Source organism: Manis pentadactyla, chromosome 9 (genome assembly GCF_030020395.1).
Source record: "Manis pentadactyla isolate mManPen7 chromosome 9, mManPen7.hap1, whole genome shotgun sequence".
In the NCBI taxonomy this organism is placed as follows: Eukaryota; Metazoa; Chordata; class Mammalia; order Pholidota; family Manidae; genus Manis; species Manis pentadactyla.
In genome coordinates this window covers 76,217,079-76,237,088 of record NC_080027.1, presented here as the reverse complement: position 1 = coordinate 76,237,088, position 20,010 = coordinate 76,217,079, and the positions used below count along the sequence as shown (strand labels likewise).

Below are 20,010 nucleotides of genomic sequence, written 5' to 3'. Positions count from 1 at the left end.
TTGATTCTCTGTTTATGTAAATTCTAACAAGGTTTGGTTCCCGTTCCCAGGGACACAGCAAATTAGAAAGGTTGGGGGAAGGAGACAGGCTGTTTGTCTCCCTGCAGACAAACTGCAGGCAAGAAATAAAAGCTGACAACTGTGGCAGGAGACAGAAAAGCCACAAAAAGCAGCCTTACGAATTCCAAAAGCAGAGCAGCCTAATACAGTTTCGAGACCAGAAAGTTCTAAATGGAGCCACAGGCAACCCTGTAATATAGCCCAGTCTAAAAATTAATGTTTCCAAGAAGGGACCTGCAGTGTCACCAGCAAAGGTAAACACTGATGAAGTCAAGAAGCAACACATGCCAGAGAGATCCCTGTCAACGATGGGCCTCAAAGGCACACATGTCCAGTTATTAGACAGACTCACTCACACTGAGTGGCAGATCTCCCCAAAGACCCCAGATGGCTCAAGTTTCACTCTATCTCTTCCAGGGCCTCTGCATCCATTTACAGGGCTTAGCCATATGTCAGAGCAAGTGTGCATGGGACTACAATGGACTGACCCTGTAGGCTCTGGGAGGGCAGGGGCCCAGTATTAGGGGTCCCTGTGGTCCCATGGAGCTCATGCAGGACCCTAAAACAGTAACCACTCACTTGCCAGTTCATACACTGACCAGGACACACTTTGTACTTTAGGATGTTATGTCTCAGTATCTTCTAGCAATATTTAATGTGCCCCAAATGTATGTTTTCTTTGTCCTTAAGGTTACCAGTCACTGAAAAACATATTTTACTTGGTTAACGAGGGAAAGGAACATTATATTTTTTTTTTTTTTTTTTTTTTTAATAATTATTTTTTATTGAAGGGTAGTTGACACACAGTATTACATTACATGAGTTTCAAGTGTACAACACAGTGGTAGAACATTTATATACATAATTCTAGGTTCCAGCTATCACCCTACCAGGCTGTTACAATATCTTGACTATATTCCTTATGCTATACATTACATCCCGGTTACTAATTTATTTTACCATTGGAAGTCTGTCCTTTTTTTTTTTTTTTTTTTTTTTTTGTGAGGGCATCTCTCATATTTATTGATCAAATGGTTGTTAACGACAATAAAATTCTGTATAGGGGAGTCAATGCTCAATGCACAATCATTATTCCACCCCAAGCCTAATTTTTGTCAGTCTCCAATCTTCTGAGGGGGAACATTATATTTTACAGAATTTATTTTAATAGGGATGGAGAAAATTATCTCAGAGTCAACTTCAAAAACAAACAGCAGACTCAAAAGCTTCACAGCTATTACCACAGCAAACACAGGGAGCAATGGACCTGTTTCCCAGCCCACAGCACTCAGCAGAGACAACTTGTATCTCCCTGCCAGAGGGGGGGTGGGATGCGCTAAGGTTAAGCTCAGTGGCTAATGAAACTGGCAGCATTTACTTGAACCACATCTGAAGAAAAGGACCAAGGACCCACTGCGGTTGCCCAAAATAAAGGGACCGGCTTCAAGACAGGAAATGAAGCCATCTGTCTCCAGCAGGATGTAGGAAATGTTTGCCTTTAATCCATTTAAAGTCTGTGAAGTTGGCCCCTCTTCCACCTCAAAGAGTTCTTGACAGAACACATCAATGAGAAACTCCTCATCACCAGCCCCCACATTTCCCATCTGCTCCCCATCCGGCCGTGGTTCCCACTCACTTCCTCATCCCAACCTCAGGGCCTCCATGGGGATCTCGTCTTCCCAGACCCAATTTCTCTGGAAACCAGGCCACGGGGGGAGATGGAGCTGCCCTAATACTTCCTCTGTTCCGGGATGGAGGACACCTGGCCACAAGATTCTGCAAATCATCTGTCCCGTGAACAAGCACTGCTCCCTCTGTGGCTGATTTATGCTGGCTGCCCCGATCTTCAAAGGAGAAGAGGTTGCCTGTACGTGACCAGCTGCAAGTTCTCGCCTCTCTTTCCGAGTCTGCTCAACAAGGCTCTCCTAGCAACCCTCCACCCACCAAGACAGAGTACGGCCCAGGTGCAGCCACATTCTGGAACGAGAACCTCTTCTGAGTCTGCAGGAGGGAAAGGGGCCACCACTCTCGGCAAGCGCAGGAGGCAAAGAGTCCTCAATGGTACTTGCTTTTTCCTGGCCTCTGAAGATTCAGATTTCAATTTTCAAAAGCCCTCTGGAGTCGGCTCAGGGCCGTGGCAGAACTGTGATTCACTGCTAATGGCCATTTGTTTCCTCCTCCCTATAAAGGCTTTCTGGGCACAGCTGCCTCCTGCCCAACAACCAGGCCTAACTTTTATCTAATTTCACTGCTTCGACCACCTCCTTTCTGTGGACGGCCCCCCAAATCTTCTCTGTAACACTAAACGTCTTTCTCCTGCTGCCTTGTGGACACTTCTGCCTGTATAACACCTTCACCTCAAACTCTGCTTGTCTGAAACTGACATCCATCAATCTCTCCCTCTCCTGGGGTTCCCCTTTTGCTAAAGGGACACCATGTCCCAGATCCCCAGGTTCCAGCCATGTTTGACCTTCTCTCTCCTCACCCTGAACTTGGCTTAATACCAACTGCTCGTCACTGGGTATAAAATAGAATCCTAAATTCTCAACTTTTCATGATCTGCCCCAGCCTCCCATTCTCAGCATGCATTTGCTGTAAAGTGAGACTGTGAAGTCCACTTGGGTCCAAATTTCAGCTCTTCCACTCGCTAGCAACATGATGTTAGGAAAATCATTTAACTTCTCCCAGTCTCAATTTCCTCCTCTATAAAAAGGGGATTAAAATTGTGCCTATGTCATAAGATTTTGTGAAAATTAAGTGAGATAATGCACGCAAACAATTGAGAATAGCAAGCGGCCCACATGGTGGCCCAGGTGCTTAAAAAATGCTTAGTTTAATTATTATTACTGGAGATACAGAGAAGTTAAGACCTTGGAGTAAGAGTTTAGACCCTGGATTTGCACTGCCTGGATTGATATACAGGCTGTACCACTTAATGTATGACCTTGGGCATGTTATTTGATCTTTCCTATGTCTCTGTTGCCTTATCTATAAAAAAGGAGTAATAACATTACCAATCTCATATGAGATTGTACATGTAAGGTATATATAAATGTGCTATATACATAGTAAGTGCTTGGTAATTGTCAACCAAGTAGCTTCTTATGCCCTGAAGAATTTGTATATCTCTCAGCCTCTGCCTGGGCCCTGAGCTAAAATACCCAATGGAATGTATTGCCAACAATTTAATGGTATCATCATCCTCCCAGGTCCATCTCCCTCAACAAACCCTACAGATGAGCCCAGAGGGAAATACTCTCTCCCTTCATTGCTTCCCACAGCACTCCCAACTGTCAACACCATGTTATAATAATTTGGACATAAGTATTTTTGTGTCCCTTACTCGTGCATAATCTCAGCAATGCCAGGGTCCTGCATCTGACCCATCTCTATATCCCTTGCAGCATCTTGCATGGTGTCTGGCATATTAGTTTGGAAAGAGGATGAGTCTGAAAGAAGGTAAGAGCTGGGCTAATAAACAATGCATGGCCTAACTATGCCCTTCTGGTATACATCTGAAACACAGAAAGCAACCAAGACATCCATAAGTTAGGAAGATATCATGACTGTCTTCCTTCTTTAACCCTTTGTTTGATTAACTGCTTGGCCCATTCATTCAGCAGACATTTACTATTGATTATTTTCTTTAAATAGCACTCAACTAGGCATTGGGGATAAAAGAAAACCCAGTCTGTATTCCTAAAGCACTTACATTCTAGTGGGGAGACAGGAGATTCAATATGCAATGAAGATAAAGCATGAGAAGTGCTAGTCCATGTATATTTACTGCATGCAAAGGCTGAGCCAGACATATGATTAGCCCTGAGAATACAGTGGTAAGCTATGCAATAATACCATCTCATGGATGTCACAATGTAGTAGGGAAGACAGAAAATAATGAAAGTGGTGCCAAGTGAAGCAGGGAAAGGAGACAGAGTTGGGAGACCAGAGAGATAAGTGGTTATTTTTTACAGAGTATTTAGGCAAGCATTTCTTATTGGGTGGCAGTTTTCTGGAGAAGATCCAAGATTGTGTGCAAATACACTGAAGAATGGCCCAGTGTGGCCTCGGCAAACCAGGGACATTTCCCTAAGGAAGCAGGCCACACAGGAGTCTTTAAGGAGTCCCTGATGATGGAGTTTTGGACCACCAGGTGGCAGAGTCCTCTTGCTGCAAATGCCACTCACCCAGCCCACCAGATGTGAGGCACTGCTACTTGAGGCTTCCACTGATGGATTGGCTGAGGAGTGAAGAGGAAATGTAGAATCTAATCTGATTGACATGAAGAGAGTTAACAGATATGCACCAGCATCAGCAGCGCAGGCAAGAATTTGTCAACAGTATAAGAAACACAGTCTAGGACACACTTTTTCTGGGCACACCTACGCTGAAAGCAGTAGCATAAGACCATCAGCTTGAATTAATTTCCCATCATGGTCACCCCGACACCCCTGCCATTTCGGTTCTGGACAGGAATCCCTGACCTCTCTGCATGAGAACCAGGGTGAGAGTTAGTTGGTGGCCCATTCCAAGACCTCACCTCCAGCCAAGAGGGTCTGAGCACAAGGGAGAAGGAGGAGGCCAAAAGGAGAAAGGAGGAAAAGTGGAAAGGTATCAGCGCTGTGACGCTGTAACAGAAATTCTGACTCTTGCTTGTCCTCACTACTGAGTGCAAAGACTGCAAAAGCTACAAAAACACACATCTGTAGAAACAAGGTTCTTTAAATTACAACTCTCCAGCTATTTGTTAAAACTCAAGACATCACCTAACGGAATCTCTCCTTTTATTTCTATTTACCATTTTATTATGGAAAATATCAAATATACTCAAAAAAAGAGACTGGCCCAGTGAGCCTCCATGTTCCAATTAGCTGGCTTTAATAATTATCAACTCACTGACAATTTTGTTTCGATCCTACCCCCATCCGCTCACTACCTGTCCCGACAGGGTAGGATTAAAGCATATATCAGTTATCATGTTATTTCATCTTTATATATTCCAGTATATATTTTATTTCTCAAATATAAGGATTTTTTAAAGGAATAAACAGTCTCATTCTTACACTTAAAAAATTAACAGTGCTTTAATATCACCAAATATATAACCACATAAAATTTTCCCCATTAATTCAATTTTTGTTTTTTTGATTTTTTTAACTTTGCTAGTTTTTTTTTTTTTGTAGATAATTATTTTTTTATTGAAGGGTAGTTGACACACAGTATTACATCACATTAGTTTCAGGTGTACAACATAGTAATTCAACATTTATATACATGACAATTCTAAGTACCAGCTATCACCATACCAAGCTGTTACAATATCTTGACTATATTCATTACATCCCGGTTACTTATTATTTTACCATTGGAAGTGTATACTTTTTTTTTTTTTTGTGAGGGCATCTCTCATATTTATTGATCAAATGGTTGTTAACAACCATAAAATTCTGTATAGGGGAGTCAATGCTCAATGCACAATCATTAATCCACCCCAAGCCTAATTTTCATCAGTCTCCAATCTTCTGAGGCATAACAAACAAGTTCTTACATGGAGAACAAATTCTTACATAGTGAATAAGTTACATGGTGAACAGTACAAGGGCAGTCATCACAGAAACTTTTGGTTTTGCTCATGCATTATGAACTATAAACAGTCAGTTCAAATATGAATACTCATTTGATTTTTATACTTGATTCATATGTGGATACCACATTTCTCTCTTTATTATTATTATTTTTAATAAAATGCTGAAGTGGTAGGTAGATACAAGATAAAGGTAGAAAACATAGTTTAGTGTTGTAAGAGAGCAAATGTACATGATCAAGTGTTTGCCTGTAGACTATGTGTTAATCCAAGCTAGACAAGGGCAATAAAACATCCACGTATGCAGAAGATTTCTCTCAGAACGGGGGGGGAGGGTGAGGTTCTAAGCCTCACCTCTGTTGATCCCCAATTTCTCACCTGATGACCCGCTGTGACTGTGCCTGTCTTAGGTTGTTCCTCCCTTGAGGAAACTTACCCATCTCTGGCTAACCAGTCATCTTCCGGGGCCATACAGGGAAATGTAAAGTTGGTAAGTGAGAGAGAAGCCTTATTGTTTGAAATGGTTAGCTTTTTATTTCTTTGCATATTTACACCCTGTAGCTTCTATGCCCAGCATTTGTCTTGAGGTATCTTTACCACTTGGAAGAATTACAATACTCGGTAAATTTGATATGAGGCACGAATTCTATTTAAGGGTTGTAATTAGGAAGGAAGAAGAAAAGCTATAGAAGTGGCAGGCGGCAGAAAACATGGGAAGACTGATTATTCTTTGACATATCTTCTCGTAGAGTAACTTCAGCATGTATAGGTTTTAAGCTACTACTTAAATTGCGCACACACATTAACATAATAGGAGTATAGTTACATAACCAAAGCATACCTGTAATTACCAGCCATCTCCAGTGAAACCAAGAAAACCAGTTAGGCACCTTAGGCATTTGTGAAAACTTATCTATGATATGGTGGATATTGTCCAACTGAACTTGAACAGTCTGAGAGAAATCAGACAAATTAAAACAACCCATAACTGGGGAATGTTCACATCCCTTATGTTCTTTTAACAGTAAATAGTCTGTAGTTGTAAGATTTTGGAGTGCTACAATTTGCACTTCTCCTAATTCTTGATTGAGTTCCAACAGTACAGATCCAGTCAAATTTGTTGTTTTACTGTATGCACAGGCCAGCTTAGATATCTCCTTCTTCATTCCCATGGCAAGTCCAGGAGCTGGTGGGATGAGTGCATCTACAGCTGTAGCAGTGCGTGGACCTTTGTTGGGGTTTTTTGATGATCATCTTCGGGCATGAGTCATCCAGAGAGTGCTGCTGTTGGAAGTTCTTTTTCATATCGTATCTTAGTTCATTTTCAGGGTAGCCCAATTAGGCTTTGATCCTCTGTATAAACACAAACAGACCCTTTGCCTACACTTTTATATGCCCTTTATACTCTGTGTAGAACTCATTGGAGGTTACCACACAGGAACTGCCCTTTTTTTTTTTTGGTATCACTAATCTACACTTAAATGATGAATACTATGTTTACTAGACTCTCTCCTATACCAGGTCCCCCCTAAAAAATCCCTTTAGAGTCACTGTCCATCAGTATAGCAAAATGTTGTAGAATCCCTACTTGCCTTCTCTGTGTTGTACAGCCCTCCCTTTTCTCCTACCCCCCCATGCATGCTAATCTTAATACACCTCTACTTCCGCCCCCTTATCCCTCCCTACCCACCCATCCTCCCCAGTCCCTTTCCCTTTGGTACCTGTTAGTCCAATCTTGAGTTCTGTGATTCTGCTGCTCTTTTGTTCCTTCAGTTTTTCCTTTGTTCTTATATTCCACAGATAAGTGAAATCATTTGGTATTTCTCTTTCTCCGCTTGGCTTGTTTCACTGAGCATAATACCCTCCAGCTCCATCCATGTTGCTGCAAATGGTTGGATTTGCCCTTTTCTTATGGCTGAGTAGTATTCCATTGTGTATATGTACCACTTCTTCTTTATCCATTCATCTATCGATGGACATTTACGTTGCTTCCAATTCTTGGCTATTGTAAATAGTGCTGTGATAAACATAGGGGTGCACTGATCTTTCTCATACTTGATTGCTGCATTCTTAGGGTAAATTCCTAGGAGTGCAATTCCTGGGTCAAATGGTAAGTCTGTTTTGAGCATTTTAATGTACCTCCATACTGCTTTCCACAATGGTTGAACTAACTTACATTCCCACCAGCAGTGTAGGAGGGTTCGCCTTTCTCCACAGCCTCGCCAACATTTGTTGTTCTCTGTCTTTTGGATGGCAGCCATCCTTACTGGTTTGAGGTGATACCTCATTGTAGTTTTAATTTGCATTTCTCTGATAATTAGCGATGTGGAGCAGCTTTTCATGTGTCTGTTGGCCATCTGTATTTCTTTCTTGGAGAACTGTCTGTTCAGTTCCTCTGTCCATTTTTTATTGGGTTATTTGTTTTTTGTTTGTTGAGGCATGTGAGCTCTTTATATATTCTGGACGTCAAGCCTTTATCGGATCTGTCATTTTCAAATATATTCTCCCACACTGTAGGGTTCCTTTTTGTTCTATTGATGGTATCTTTTGCTGTACAGAAGCTTTTCAGCTTAATATAGTCCCCCTTATTCATTTTTGCTGTTGTTTTCCTTGTCCGGGGAGATATGTTCAAGAAGAGGTCACTCATGTTTATGTCTAAGAGGTTTTTGCCTATGTTTTCTTCCAAGAGTTTAATGGTTTCATGATTTACATTCAGGTCTTTGATCCATTTTGAGTTTACTTTTGTATATGGGGTTAGACAATGGTCCAGTTTCATTCTCCTACATGTAGCTGTCCAGTTTTGCCAGCACCATCTGTTGAAGAGACTGTCATTTCGCCATTGTATGTCCATGGCTCCTTTATCAAATATTAATTGACCATATATGTCTGGGTTAATGTCTGGATTCTCTAATCTGTTCCATTGGTCTGTGGCTCTGCTCTTGCGCCAGTACCAAATTGTCTTAATTACTATGGCTTTATAGTAGAGCTTGAAGTTGGGGAGTGAGATCCCCCCTACTTTATTCTTCTTTCTCAGGATTGCTTTGGCTATTCGGGGTCTTTGGTGTTTCCATATGAATTTTTGAATTATTTGTTCCAGTTCATTGAAGTATGTTGCTGGTAGTTTCATAGGGATTGCATCAAATCTGTATATTGCTTTGGGCAGGATGGCCATTTTGACGATATTAATTCTTCCTAGCCACGAGCATGGGATGCGTTTCCATCTGTTAGTGTCCCCTTTAATTTCTCTTAAGAGTGACTTGTAGTTTTCAGAGTATAAGTCTTTCACTTCCTTGGTTAGGTTTATTCCTAGGTATTTTATTTTCTTTGATGCAATTGTGAATCGAGTTGTTTTCCTGATTTCTCTTTCTGTTGGTTCATTGTTAGTGTATAGGAAAGCCACAGATTTCTGTGTGTTGATTTTGTATCCTGCAACTTTGCTGTATTCCAATATCAGTTCTAGTAGTTTTGGGGTGGAGTCTTTAGGGTTTTTTATGTACAGTATCATGTCATCTGCAAATAGTGACAGTTTAACTTCTTCTTTACCAATCTGGATTCCTTGTATTTTTTTGTTTTGTCTGATTGCCGTGGCTAGGACCTCCAGTATTATGTTAAATAACAGTGGAGAGAGTGGGCATCCCTGTCTAGTTCCCAATCTCAGAGGAAATGCTTTCACCTTCTTGCTGTTCAATATAATGTTGGCTGTGGGCTTATCATAGATGGCCTTTATTATGTTGAGGTACTTGCCCTCTATTCCCATTTTGCTGAGAGTTTTTATCATGAATGGATGTTGAACTTTGTCAAATGCTTTTTCAGCATCTATGGAGATGATCATGTGGTTTTTGTCTTTCTTTTTGTTGATGTGGTGGATGATGTTGATGGACTTTCGAATGTTGTACCATCCTTGCATCCCTGGGATGAATCCCACTTGGTCATGGTGTATGATCCTTTTGATGTATTTTTGAATTCAGTTTGCTAATATTTTGTTGAGTATTTTTGCATCTACGTTCATCAGGGATATTGGTCTGTAGTTTTCTTTTTTGGTGGGGCCTTTGCCTGGTTTTGGTATTAGGGTGATGTTAGCTTCATAGAATGAGCTTGGGAGTATCCCCTCCTCCTTTTTTTTTTGGAAAACTCTAAGGAGAATGGGTATTATATCTTCCCTGTATGTCTGATAAAATTCCGATGTTAATCCATCTGGCCCGGGGGTTTTGTTCTTTGGTAGTTTTTTGATTACCGCTTCAATTTCGTTGCTGGTAATTGGTCTGTTTAGATTTTCTGTTTCTTTCTGGGTCAGTCTTGGAAGGTTGTATTTTTCTAGGAAGTTGTCCATTTCTCCTAGGTTTCCCAGCTTGTTAGCATATAGGTTTTCATAGTATTCTCTAATAATTCTTTGTATTTCTGTGGGGTCCGTCGTGATTTTTCCTTTCTCATTTCTGATACTATTGATTTGTGTTGACTCTCTTTTCCTCTTAATAAGTCTGGCTAGAGGCTTATCTATTTTGTTTATTTTCTCGAAGAACCAGCTCTTGGTTTCATTGATTTTTGCTATTGTTTTATTCTTCTCAATTTTATTTATTTCTTCTCTGATCTTTATCATGTCCCTCTGTCTGCTGACCTTAGGCCTCATTTGTTCTTCTTTTTCCAATTTCGATAATTGTGACATTAGACCATTCATTTGGGATTGTTCTTCCTTTTTTAAATATGCTTGGATTGCTATATACTTTCCTCTTAAGACTGCTTTCGCTGCGTCCCACAGAAGGTGGGCTTAGTGTTGTTGTTGTCATTTGTTTCCATATATTGCTGGATCTCCATTTTGATTTGGTCATTGATCCATTGATTATTTAGGAGCGTGTTGTTAAGCCTCCATGTGTTTGTGAGCCTCTTTGCTTTCTTTGTACAGTTTATTTCTAGTTTTATGCCTTTGTGGTCTGAAAAGTTGGTTGGTAGGATTTCAATCTTTTGGAATTTTCTGAGGCTCTTTTTGTGGCCTATTATGTGGTCTATTCTGGAGAATGTTCCATGGGCACTTGAGAAGAATGTATATCCTGTTGCTTTTGGATGTAGAGTTCTATAGATGTCTATTAGGTCCATCTGCTCTACTGTGTTGTTCAGTGCTTCCGTGTCCTTACTTATTTTCTGCCCAGTGGATCTGTCCTTTGGAGTGAGTGGTGTGTTGAAGTCTTCTAGAATGAATGCATTGCAGTCTATTCCCCCCTTTAGTTCTGTTAGTATTTGTTTCACATATGCTGGTGCTCCTGTGTTGGGTGCATATATATTTAGAATGGTTATATCCTCTTGTTGGACTGAGCCCTTTATCATTATGTAGTGTCCTTCTTTATCTCTTGTTACTTTCTTTGTTTTGAAGTCCATTTTGTCTGATATTAGTACTGCAATCCCTGCTTTCTTCTCGCTGTTGTTTGCTTGAAATATGTTTTTCCATCCTTGACTTTTAGTCTGTACATGTCTTTGGGTTTGTGGTGAGTTTCTTGTAAGCAGCATATAGATGGGTCTTGCTTTTTTATCCATTCTATTACTCTATGTCTTTTGATTGTTGCATTCATCCCATTAACATTTAGGGTGACTATTGAAGGATATGTACGTATTGCCATTGCAGGCTTTAAATTCGTGGTTACCAAAGGTTCAAGGTTAGCCTCTTTAGTATCTTACTGCCTAACTTAGCTCGCTTATTGAGCTGTTATATACACTGTCTGGAGATTGTTTTCTTCTCTCCCTTCTTATTCCTCCTCCTCGATTCTTCATATGTTGGGTGTTTTGTGCTGTGCTCTTTCTAGGAGTGCTCCCATCTAGAGCAGTCCCTGTAAGATGTTCTGTAGAGGTGGTTTGTGGAAAGCAAATTCCCTCAGCTTTTGTTTGTCTGGGAATTGTTTAATCCCACCGTCATATTTGAATGATAGTCGTGCTGGATACAGTGTCCTTGGTTCAAGGCCCTTCTGTTTCATTGTATTAAATATATCATGCCATTCTCTTCTGGCCTGTAGGGTTTCTGTCGAGAAGTCTGATGTTAGCCTGATGGGTTTTCCTTTATAGGTGACCTTTTTCTCTCTAGCTGCCTTTAAAACTCTTTCTTTGTCCTTGATCTTTGCCATTTTAATTATTATGTGTCTTGGTGTTGTCCTCCTTGGATCCTTTCTGTTGGGGGTTCTGTGTATTTCCGTGGTCTGTTCGATTATTCCGTCCCCCAGTTTGGGGGACGTTTTCAGCAATTATTTCTTCTAAGATACTTTCCATCTCTTTTTCTCTCTCTTCTTCTTCTGGAACCCCTATAATACGGATATTGTTCCTTTTGGATTGGTCACACCGTTCTCTTAACATTGTTTCATTCCTGGAGATCCTTTTGTCTCTCTCTATGTCAGCTTCTATGCGTTCCTGTTCTCTGGTTTCAATTCCGTCAATGGCCTCTTGCATCCTATCCATTCTGCTTATAAACCCTTCCAGAGTTTGTTTCATTTCTGCGATCTCCTTTCTGGCATCTGTGATCTCCCTCCGGACTTCATCCCATTTCTCTTGCGTATTTCTCTGCATCTCTGTCAGCATGTTTATGATTCTTATTTTGAATTCTTTGTCTGGAAGACTGGTTAGGTCTGTCTCCTTCTCTGGTGTTGTCTCTGTGATCTTTGTCTGCCTGTAGCTTTGCCTTTTCATGGTGATAGGAATAGTTTGCAGAGCTGGGACGAGTGACGGCTGGAAGAACTTCCGTTCTTGTTGGTTTGTGGCCCTCCTCTCCTGGGAGGACAGCGACCTCTAGTGGTTTGTGCTGGGCAGCTGCGCACAGACAGGGTTTCTGCTTCCTGCCCAGCTGCTATGGAGTTTATCTCTGCTGTTGCTGTGGGTGTGGCCTGGTTCGGGCCCCTGCTCCAAAGTGGTGGAGTTGCGTTGGAGGGGGAGCGGCCTGGAGGCTATTTATCTCTCTGAGGGTCCTCCCTGCTCCCTGCAGCCCAGGGGTTAGGGTGCCCAGAGATCCCCGGATTCCCTACCTCTGGATTAAGTGTCCCACCCTGCCCCTTTAAGACTTCCAAAAAGCACCCGCCAAAACAAAACAACAACCACAAAAAAAAATTTAAATTAAAAAAAAAAAGAAAAAAAGGTGGCCGCTCGGTTTTCTTTATTCTCCGGTGCCAGCCTCAGGCATCTGCTCACCGGTCTTGCTACCCTGTTTCCCTAGTATTGGGGTCCCTATCCCTTTAAGACTTCCAAAAAGCACTCGCCAGAACAAAACAGCAAAAAAAAAAAAAATGGTTGCACGCTTTTCTCGTGTCCTCCGGCGCCAGGCCACCGGTGCCCGCTCACTGTTCTTGCTGCCCTGTTTCCCTAGCATCCAGGACCCCCTGGGCACATACTGTGTCTGCACTCTGGCCCGGATGGCTGGGGCTGGGTGTTCGGCAGTCCTGTGCTCCGTCTCCCTCCTGCTCTGCCTATTCTTCTCCCGCCGGGAGTTGGAGGGATGGGCGCTCGGCTCCCGCCAGGCCGGGGCTTGTATCTTACCCCCTTCGCGAGGCGCTGGGTTCTCTCAGGTACGGATGTGGTCTGGATATTGTCCTGTGTCCTCTGGTCTTTATTCTAGGAAGGGTTGTCTTTGTTATATTTTCATAGATATATGTGGTTTTGGGAGGAGATTTCTACTGCTCTACTCACGCCTCCATCTTCCGCCCCTCCTCCAATTTTTGTTTTTTTTAACAGTTGGTTTGAGTCAGGATTGAACAAAGGTCCACACATTATTTGGTTAACTTCTTTCTTTGTCTCTTTCAATCTACAGGTTCCTCTTCCTCTATTTTTTTCTTAGAATTGATTAATGAATTAAACTGGGTCCTGAAGATTTCCTACATTCTGGACCTGGCAGTTTTTTTACCCATAGGGTCACTAACATGTTCCTCTGCCCCTGAATTTTCTATAAACTAGTGGTTGAATTTTATGGACATGTTGTGTTCCCCCAAATTCATCTGTTGAAAATTTAACCCCTAATAGGACAGTGTTAGGAGGTGGGGTCTTTGGAAGGTGATTAGGGTTTAAAGCAGTCATGAGGGTGGGGCCCCATGATGGGATTAGTGCCCTCATAAGATGCAGAGGAGCCAGGGGATTTTTTGCTGTGTGTGTGCATGCACCAAGGAAGTCTATGTGAGGTCATAAACAGGAAAAGCAGGAACCCAGCCATGCTGGTACCCTGGATCTTGGACTTCCAGAACTTTGAGATGTTAGTTCTGCTGTGTAAGCCACTCAGTCTACAGTATTCTGTTACAGCAGCCCAACTAACGAAGACGGATTTAGAGGCTCAATTAGATTCAGATTAGATGTTTTTGGCAGAAGTACCTCATAGTGGTGATGTGTGTTCCTGTTGGGTCATATCAGAAGGCAGATAACATCTGGTTGTCTCTTTCCCTGTGATGCTAAAACTGGCTCGTGGGAGGTTCCAATTCCAGGTCAGATGCAGTAATCACACCCCACCCTGCCTCTCCCACTCAATGTAGCTAAAAAAAACCCTGCACAGAATACATGTACAAGCTATTTTTGTTTTCTGGAAAGTAAACTGGTACAGGCCAACTAGGAAAGACCAAAATTGGAACTATCCCTGACATGATGGTAAGTTAACTTTTTTCCCTTCTCAGAGTCCCAGGAAACTGGAAAGTATCAAAGAGATCATGGAGAGGGAAGAAGAGCATGGGAAACACTCTCCACAAAGTTATTTATGAACTCCTAGGCTGATCTCCAAGCTGCACATGCATGGAACTGGTCCTACTCAGCACACTAACAACATTGAGAACTGAACTTGTAGAACACTGCCCAGGCCCCTGGCTGACCACTGGGACAGGCATGTGCCGGGCAGATCCAAACAGCACTACAAAAACAGTTTGAAAATTACTTCACCCATAACCCACAGAGGGTTGCTAGGAATTTGTGGCCTGACCCAACAGGGTCATTTTCCTGCTTAAAAAAAAAGAAAAAAAAAAAAGCTTTCTCTGTAGGATTTAAACAAAACCCAGGATGTCATATGTAATAATCAAAATATCCAGAATAGAATCCAAAATTATGTGTCATGTGGAAAATCTCAATTCTCATGGGAAAAGATAATCAACAGACATCAACATTGAGATAAGACAGATGTTGGAATTACATGATAAAGACTGTAAAGCAGCTATTACACAAATACTCTAACGATCACAAACACTCTCAAAACAAATGGAGAATACAAAATCTCAGGAAAGCACAGAACATATAAAGAAGAACCAAAGGAAATCCCAAAATTGAAAAATATAGTGATCGAAATAAAGAAGAATCACACTGGATGGGCTTGAAAGCAGACTGGAGATGACAGAGGAAAAAGTAAACTTGACAAATGATTGACAGAAATTATCCAACCTGAACAATGAAAAGAAAAAAGATTGCTTAAAAGAATGAATAGAGCCTCAGGGATCTTGTGGGACAATAACACAAGATCTAAAGTCATCAGGATTCCGTAAGAAAAGGAAAAAGTGCACTTAAAAATATTTGAAGAAATAATAGCTGAAAATGTGCTAAGCATGACAAAAGACAAAAGCCTACAGATTCAAACAGAACCCTAAACAGGATAAACTCAAAGAAATTCACATACCCAGACACACTGTAACTGCTAAAAAAAAAAAAAGGTCTTCAAAGCAGCCAGAGAAAAATGATGCATTCTTTATGGGGAAATAGTTTGAATGCCTGCAAATTTCTCATCAGAAACCAGAGAAGCCAGGGAAAGTGGCAGAAAAAAAGGTCTTCAAAGCAGCCAGAGAAAAATGATGCATTCTTTATGGGGAAATAGTTTGAATGCCTGCAAATTTCTCATCAGAAACCAGAGAAGCCAGGGAAAGTGGCAGAACATTATTAAGGTGCTTAAAGAAAAGAACTATCAACCCAGCATTCTATATGCAATGAAAATGTCCTTTACGCATGGAGGTGAAATAAAGACATCCTCAGCTGAAGGAAAGCTAAGCGAATGTACAGTCAACAGACCTGCTTTAAAATAATTGCAAAAGGAAGTTCTTCAGACAAGAGCGAAATGATATGAAAAGGAGAGTTGGAACAGCAGGAATGTAGTGAGAGCAACCAAAATAATAAATATAATGACCTATTCTTTTCTGAAGTTCTTTAAAATATATTTGAAAGTTTAAAGCAAAATTTAAAACATCATCTTTTTGGGATTTTAATGTATGTAGATGTATTAAGACAACTCTAACATAAAGAGATCTATAGAGTGATAGGGTTCCTATGTTCTACTTGAAGTGGTACAATATTGATTTAAAGCTGTCTGAGAAAAGATTGACTGCTGGTTTTAGGAGTTTTCAACCTGATCCAGCCATTAGAAAGCTCCCCATCAATTTTTCATCTAATGGTCTTAACAGCCATTAATGATCTATTTTTTTCATGAGGGGTTACAAAATAGAGATACTCTCTCATTCTTCTATTATAGCTGGTATTCTTCAATAATAAAGAACTTTCCTAGGTCAGCTATTTAATTACTCAGTAGTATAATTCATATAGAAAAGGAAAGATAAATGCTTGATTCTTCTCTTTGATTTACCAGTTTTTAAAATAATGAGTTAGAACCCCTATTTCTGAATGGTAGATATGCCAGAGGAAATTGCTGGCTTAATCCCCATTGACCTGATTTGAAATGGATGTAATTTACTCATTTAGGCAATTAAAGATGAATATCCAAACATTTAAATCACACAGGGTCTTTAATTATGGCAGGGGGTAGTACATAGGAGACACAAGCATTTAGAATGTACATACTGTATGTCACACTGGCTTTTATTGCCATTGGATTACTTTCCCGTATGAAAATATTTATAAAAATCCCCCCCTAGATTATAAGATCCTCATGCATAAGAGGAAGCTGAGATGAAGCTGATGCACTTACTGAAGTACTAAATGAAATATACAAGTTATTTCCTTGGCCATCCTAAGCCAAATGCAAAATCCTAGTAAATATGGTCTTCTCTTTAATCACTCACAGTTCTGTTTTAAGTCACTGTGTATTTTTTAAATCAATTACACTAACCACTTTTCAGATATATTTCATCTAATTATTACAACAACCCAGGAAGCAGGCGCTCAGCACCCAGCCCATTTTAGAGGCAAGGAAGCCATGGGCCAGGAGATTAGGTAGCATGCCAACCCACGTATAACCAGGTTAGAACACAAATCTGAGGCCAGCCTCACCAGCTCCAGTGTCATTTTGCTCAGTCAGGCCCCTATCTTGAGAGTGAGATGCATCCTCCCTGCTAAGGCAGGTGTCAGCCACTTTACTAACCATTCAACACTTTAGCACCTGCTGTATTTCTGCCACTGAGACCCAGAGGATGAAATAAGGCAACAGGAGAAGGTACAGCAATGATTATTCCCTGGAAAGACATAAATAACACAGGAGACAGTCACCTTCCTGTTCGGGGACTTAAAACAGAGCCAACAGAGTAAGGGAAAATTAATTTATTGAAACAATCTTTGAAGTCATTAAAACTTACGTTTTGAAAAAAATGAATAACATGAGAAAATGGTCCCAATTAAGAGGACGTCTCATTTAAGCACATTTGAGAAGATATGTATAAACACACCCACACGTATACAAATAGAGGAAGAACAGGTACAAAATAGCCTACATACTAACTGTTTCATTCTGGGCAGCTTTTTCATCCTCCTTATACTTTTCTATTATTTGCAAGTTCTTTACAGTAGTCAGAGGGAAAAAATGTGATTAAAGTATGTAAGTGCAGAAAATAAATGTGTAAATTTGTCCAGAGCCAACTCTAGTCACAAAGGCTACAGCAGTCTAAACATTTAAGTAGGGGGAAAGGAAAGAAAATGGTGAGCTGTGAGCTGAGTGACCAGTGTCAGGGACAAAGCAGCTTGCTGGGAGAGCTAGGGTAGTATAAAAGGCAGGCAAGAGCCACTCATGGGTCACTGCAGCTGTGTGGCATGACTCTAGACACAGAGGTGCTGGCAAGGAAGGGGCTGCATGTACCCAGGCCAAGGAACAGTGAAGCTCAACACCAAGCCTGCTCAGAGGCAAGGTGGGGTAGACAGAACAAGAGAGGGGGCTGTGTGTCTATGTACTGATACTGAGACAGGGCCCGTGGATGTAGTCAGAGTAGGGTGAGAGCCTCCAGAAAAAGCAAAGCAGGATATTTTAAGTCAGAGCAATGTAACTACATGCAAGGAAACCCCCTACTAAAACTCTGTGTTAAACATTCAGCTCTAGAGTCAGTGAGATCGGTTAATATTCCCTAGATAAAGAAGAGTAGCACATGTTTTTATTATGCCAATCATTTATAATCATGTGCAAGATTCACCTTAGCATGCTAAAAGGCCCAGGCCTATGTGCTGTCTTTCCTCCTTCAGATCTGATGAGGTGATTTTGCAACCTGGGCAACTAATTCAGCAAGTAAGCCCAGGCATAAACAACAGAGTAAAAGGCAAGAAGGATTCCACCTTAAAGATAAGATTGCATTTTAATACCCAAGAAGTTAAGATGTTAGAAATTCTTACCTTACTCTTTAGCAAACAATACCTCAGCCCACCTTGGGGGCTGAGCAGGTGGCCTTGTTTCATATGCCCCCAGACCGAGATGTTGCTATTTCAGGGAGAAATCATCAGAGCAGAAAGTGACTTGTGTTAAGTTAATTCTAAATATTCTAGGACCACTTAATAAGTCCACACCCCTAAGTTTTTTTACATGTTCTCGAAAAATCCTCAACTGCCTATAAAACCCCAAGACAACGCACCACCCGGACTCTCTTGTTCCCTCCTGGCGTGACCTGGGACCTCTGTCCTTTCACTTTATCTCTAAATAAAAGCCTGTACCTTGCTCTCCTACCTTGAGTGTTTATGAAGCTCATTCTTGGGCTTCGTGAACAAGAACCCCACCATGGGATATTGTACAGCAGGTAAAAGGAATCAGGGTGGTCACAAGTCAAGGAGACTTTGGCTTTCCAGACTGTTTGGACTTTTTTCCCCAAAATATATTCTTATAGTGTATATATATATAAAATTAATAAATACACAATGTATTAAAACCCTTCTTTAAAGAATTCAAGGTAAGATGGTAAGCAAGCCCATAAAAAGAGGTGTTGAATAGGACTCTCAGTCAGATGAGGGTCTGAAGGAGCCTAGAACTGGCTCTGATACTCTGGAGCTGTATGACATGGTAAGTTAATTGACCTCTTTGAACTTCAGATTCCTTGTCTGTCAATGGGGGTAACACATCTGGCACTTGCAGGGCTACTGTCAAATGGCAAACAAAGTATGCCCAAGGCCCAGGACACTCAGTTGAGTTCCTGATAACTGGTAGCTGAGCATTCACACATTTACACAAGAAAGAGGCGGTGAACAACAGAAGCGGTGACAACAGTAAGTACCTGAGCCTGTAGGGCATAAGCAGTACAGGGATGAGGGGGCTCATGTGAGGGAGCTGGGATGAGCGAGGGGGCAGGGTGCACTCTGGAACTTACTGCAGTTCTCCTCGTCACTGCCGTCAGGACAATCCTCAAACCCATTACACCGGAAGCGGCCAATGATGCAGTGGATGCCGCTGGCACAGGGGAAGAACGTGGGGCCACATTTTGATTTAGCCTTGGCTGCAGGAGGAAGAACAAGACAAATGGTAAGACATAAGGAGGTAAGTTTTCTGAGAACTGTATGCCCACCCTACTAACTTTTAAGTGTACGAACGGGTGCTTTTACATTTACCATGAACTCCCCAAAGGTTTCTTACTAACAGCCCCCATCTCCAATTACCCAGCCAGACTGGAAGCCAATGTGCATCATCCTCTAAGAAGGGAGTGGCTAATCCTGCTGCTTCAAAGGTCCCAGAGACGCCACACAAAGCCGCTGCACCAGCAGGGCTCAAAGTATGACGAACAAAGGGATGAATGGGTGGATAGATGGTGATGGATGCAGCTTGCTCTTAAGGTGCTAAAGAACCACACAAAATCCATTCCCTGACCATCAAAATAATCATCTGCATTTAGTGAGGGCTTACTATACGAGACAACCCAGCAACCAGCCAGCAGGATGGTGTGCAGAAAACAAGTCCCAGAAGAGGCCTGAGACTGCTCTCCTTACAAAGGCTTGCACGTTGGCCCTTGCTTGGCTGGAGTCTGGGAACTGGGATTTCTGGAGCATCAGCACCATTCTTTCATAAGAATGGTTCACTGTGCCTCAACTATTTATGCAAACAGTGTGGTTTATGCTGAACACCTGCTTTTCTTCTGAGACTTTGGGATATGGGAACGTACTAGGTACCAGGTGCCTGTGAGACCAGCCCCCAATAAAAACCCTGGGCACTGAGTCTCTGGTGAGCTTCTCCAGGAGAAAACATTTCACACATG

General features: G+C 41.5%; 1 protein-coding gene across 3 annotated transcripts in view; it reads right to left on the bottom strand.

Annotated features, from left to right (window-relative positions):
* LDLRAD3 (low density lipoprotein receptor class A domain containing 3) overlaps window positions 1–20,010 on the bottom strand; it is a 244,904-nt gene that overhangs the window by 118,656 nt on the left and 106,238 nt on the right. For all 3 annotated transcript variants that reach the window (XM_036891668.2, XM_036891669.2, XM_036891670.2), the window contains exon 3: window positions 19,132–19,257. In XM_036891668.2, the coding sequence (XP_036747563.1) occupies window positions 19,132–19,257 (126 nt within the window). The remainder of the gene's footprint in view (window positions 1–19,131; window positions 19,258–20,010) is intronic.